We start from the raw sequence: 4,223 nt of genomic DNA, 5'->3' as shown, positions 1-4,223 counted from the left end.
AAACATTGATGTTACATGGACTGTTTTATCGATGTCCTTAATACCTTTCTGAGCCTTGAAAGCTCTCAGATTTCATCAAAATATATTCATTTATGTTCCAAAGATGAACGATGGTCTTGCAGGTTTAGAACGACATGAGGGTGAGTAATTATTGACAGAATTTTCATTTTTGAGTGAACTATCACAACAAGAACAGCAATGTAATGACAGTGAAAGTTTGTTTGCATTAGTAAAAAAAAAAGTACGCTGCTAATTAAATAATTCTTTATTCGGAAAAAAAAATTCAAGAATTAAAAAAATAATAATGAAAATTCAACCAAATGTAATTTAATCATCCATCTATCTGTAGGGTCATGGGAATATGAAAAAAATATTGTTCAAAATTATTGTGACAACAAATATTATCTTTGTTTAGAAAAATGTCATTCAGTTTTAGTTTGTGGAATGCATTGTCTGAATGTTTTGTTTTCTCATAGCCTATACATTACAAGTCAAAGGTTTTTTAAAAGTAAGACTTTTAATGTTTTCATTTTAAAGAAGTCTCTTCTGCTCACCAAGCCTACACTAATTTGACAGCAAAAACAGTAACATTTTTAAATATTTTACTATTTTAAAATAACTGTTTTCTATTTAAACATATTTTAAAATTTTATTTATTCCTTTGATTTCTAAGCTGACTTTTTAGCATCATTACTCCAGTCACATGATCCTTCAAAAATCATTCTAATATTCTAAAAAAAACCTTAAAACATTTATTATTATTATGCTGAAAACAGCTGAGCAGAATTGTTTCAGGCTTCTTTGATGAATAGAAAGTTCAGACGAACAGCATTTATCTGAAATAGAAATGTAACATTATAAATGTCTTTATCATCACTTTTGATCAATTTAAAGCATCCTTGCTAAATAAAAGTATTCATTTCTATCATTTTCTTTCCCCCAGTGTAAAAAAAAATTATACAAACTCAAAGCTTTTGGTATAGTGTATAATGTTAAGCTTTTCAATTCAGACAAATGCTGATTTTTGGATCTTTCTATTCATCAGAGAATCCTGAAAATGAAAATACTCAACTGTTTATATATTGATAATAATAATAATAATAATAATAATAATAATAATAATAATAATAATAAATGTTTATTGAGCATCATATCAGAATATTAGAATGATTTTTGAAGAATCATGTGACACTAAAGTCTGGAGTAATGATGATGAAAATTTAGCTTTGATCACAAGAATAAATTACATTTTAAAATATATTCAAATAGAAAGCAGTTATTTTAAATATTAAAAATATTAAAAATATTTCACAAAACTTTTGCTGTATTTTGGATCAAAAAAATGTAGGCTTGGTGAGCATAAGAGAGTTCTTTAAAAACATTAAATGTAATCGTCTGGATACAATATTAATGTTTGTTTTTTGTCAGATTTACCTAAAACGATTTCATGTCCTATTTCTGCGTCGATTAGCTCACATCAATATAAATTTCCATGTGGCTACTAGCGCAGAATACTGCTGTAAGTGGGCGTGTACTACATCGCGAGGACACGCCCATTTCAGCACGCTCCATCATTCCCCTCACTGCTGCTGTTCAAGAATGGGCGGGTATATAAACATGGATGAGAAACAGGTAGGTATCCTCATTCTCTGAGTTTTCAAAGAGACACCGAACCGAACTCCCTTGCAATGCCCCTCAACACATGCGAATACCAGCTGCTGTTCCTCCTCTGTTTTCTAATGAAAAGCTGTCATGCGTTCAAAAATGACGCCACAGAAGAATTTCCAGGGTACACGGTCGCATCATCTCATCAGACTTTAAATAATGCCTCATTAAATCGAGCGCGGAACGGAGGAAGACGACCGGAAAACCGAGACCAAACCGGTACGTGTTTAACTATAAGTACTTACTCATACGTTTATGATACTTCAGTAGCGTCCATATCTATAATAATATTACAAAATTCAAGCCAGATGTTTTTTGAAAACATGCGCTGTTAAATATTTTTATAACTCTATCTATCTATCTATCTATCTATCTATCTATCTATCTATCTATCTATCTATCTATCTATCTATCTATCTATCTATCTATCTATCATTAGTCTGTCCATGTCTGTTCAACCTTAAAACCTAAAGCCTTTACAACTATTTGAAACTTTCAGGCTATTGTATTACTAAATAAATTACTTAAAGTGGAAGATATCATGTAATTCCTTATCCATTCCCTGATTATTAAACCATGAATTTTCTTTTTCAGAACAGCACCAGGTTGGTTGCAGAGAGCTCAGGTCCACTAAATACATATCTGACGGCCAGTGCACCAGCCTGAATCCCGTCAAGGAGTTAGTGTGTGCTGGAGAATGTCTTCCCACCCACTTGCTCCCCAACTGGATCGGTGGAGGTCACTACTGGAGCAGACGGGACGCCCAGGAGTGGCGCTGCGTCACCGAACGGACACGCATCCAGCGCATTAAACTCCAGTGTCAGGATGGCAGCACACGCACCTACAAGATCACCGCCGTCACATCCTGTACATGCAAAAGATACACACGGCAAAACAACGAGTCCTCTCATGTACCCCAGACTCCCTCAAAGGATCATCCGCTGCAGAACCCCAAGAAGAAAAAAAGCAAAAGTAAAAACTCAAAGCTGAATTCTAAAAACGAATAGATACGGTGAGGATGAGCCATACTGATGCAGATTTGACCAACACAGTTCTGCTCATGGAAGGAAAGTGACTTTGAACTACAATGACACTGACTCGAACTGCAACAAGATGTACAGCTGTTTTTCTTTATGTTTTCAGATGTGGATTCATTTATGACTGTATATGTGTGTATATGCACTTTCTGAGTGTAATATGTGACCCTGGACCATAAAACCAATCATAGGGGTCCATTTTTAGAAATTGAGATTTATTCATCACCTGAATAAATAAGCTTTCCATTGATGTATGGTTTGGCCGAAACACAACTATTTGAAAATCTGAAATCGGAGGGTGCAAAAAAATCTAAATATTAAGTAAATCGCCTTTAAAGTTGTTCAACTAAAGAGCTTAGCAATGCATATTGCTAATCAAAAGTTATGTTTTGATATATTTACAGTGAAAAAATGTTAATGCATGATTTTTACTTAATATCCTAATTATTTTTGGCATAAAAGAAAAATTTATAATTTTGACCCACACGCTGTATTTTTGGCTATTGCTACAAATGTGCTACTTACAACTGGTTTTGTGGTCCAGGGTCACATATGGTTTGTAAAATGTTTTATATGAATATCCTAATTACATAATTGTATACTGTTATGTACGGCAGACGAGAGTTAAAATGAAAATTCTGTTAAGAATTTACTCTTTCTAAAGTTGTTCCAAATCTTTGAAAATAAGTTATTTTGAAGAATGCTGGAAAATAAACAGTTGTTGGTAGCCATTGACTTCCATAGTATTTTTTCCGTACTATGGAAGTCGATGGCTACCAACAACTGGCTACCGGCAACTATTTGGTTACCAATATTCTTCAAAATATCTTCTTTTGCCCTCAACACAAGAAAAAGTATATAATGACAAATTTTCATTTTATGGGTGAACTATCACCTAAAACTGACCTCTTTCTATGGCTATGTAAATATTTGCATTTCATATGTAGTTGTTTTTGAATAGAATTACATCTATATATTTTTATATAAGTATTCCAAGGTGACATTTACACTGTTGAATACACATTTATACAATAAATTAACTAGTTTACATATACGTTGTATCATTTTGTTTACGAATGGCGTAGCCAAAGGCAAGGTTGTAGAATTTCACGGACCGACAGAAACTGTGTAACAAATGAGGAATTAGTTCAAGAAGCGAGTTCTTTCTCACTGTGTTCGTAACTCTACGCTGCATTGTTGTGAAAGCCAGCCTTCACCTGCAGGCACATCAGCTACTTTTTGGCGGCTACATGTTAAAGCTGCTTCATTGTGTCCTGTATCCTTTCACTACTCCGCCATTCTGAAAGTCATGTTGCCATGCCTGAGGTTATATTCCCAAGTTATGAATCAGATTCCTTGTGTTATGAATCCAGGAATCCAGAGGAAGGTGACACTGCACAGGTTACACTGCAAGTCACTGGAGAGGTGACGAACCTTGCAATACTTTGAGTAAATGCTTTCTGAGGAAATGTTTTGTATGCGAGATCCATCAGAAGGTCAGTGAGCGGACTGTGGGCGGTT

General features: G+C 34.2%; 1 protein-coding gene across 1 annotated transcript; it reads left to right on the top strand.

Annotated features, from left to right (window-relative positions):
* The first annotated feature begins 1,610 nt into the window (after nucleotides 1-1,610).
* On the top strand, nucleotides 1,611-3,752 carry sostdc1b (sclerostin domain containing 1b). Its single transcript, XM_073822364.1, has 2 exons — nucleotides 1,611-1,884; nucleotides 2,260-3,752. Exons 1-2 carry the CDS (start codon nucleotides 1,689-1,691, stop codon nucleotides 2,670-2,672), a joined length of 609 nt encoding a protein of 202 aa, XP_073678465.1. The 5' UTR covers nucleotides 1,611-1,688; the 3' UTR covers nucleotides 2,673-3,752.
* Nucleotides 3,753-4,223: the final 471 nt, after the last annotated feature.

The sequence above is a fragment of the Garra rufa genome, chromosome 17 (genome assembly GCF_049309525.1).
Source record: "Garra rufa chromosome 17, GarRuf1.0, whole genome shotgun sequence".
Taxonomy (NCBI): domain Eukaryota; kingdom Metazoa; phylum Chordata; class Actinopteri; order Cypriniformes; family Cyprinidae; genus Garra; species Garra rufa.
Note: the sequence above shows the minus strand (reverse complement) of the source record. Positions and strands in the feature narration are given on the sequence as shown.

Excerpts from the sequence above, each read along its gene's own strand:
- sostdc1b (XM_073822364.1), top strand. The coding sequence starts at position 1,689 with ATGCCCCTCAACACATGCGAATACCAGCTGCTGTTCCTCCTCTGTTTT. Across the intron at positions 1,885-2,259 it reads GGAAAACCGAGACCAAACCG|AACAGCACCAGGTTGGTTGC; the intron begins GTACGTGTTTAA and ends TTTCTTTTTCAG.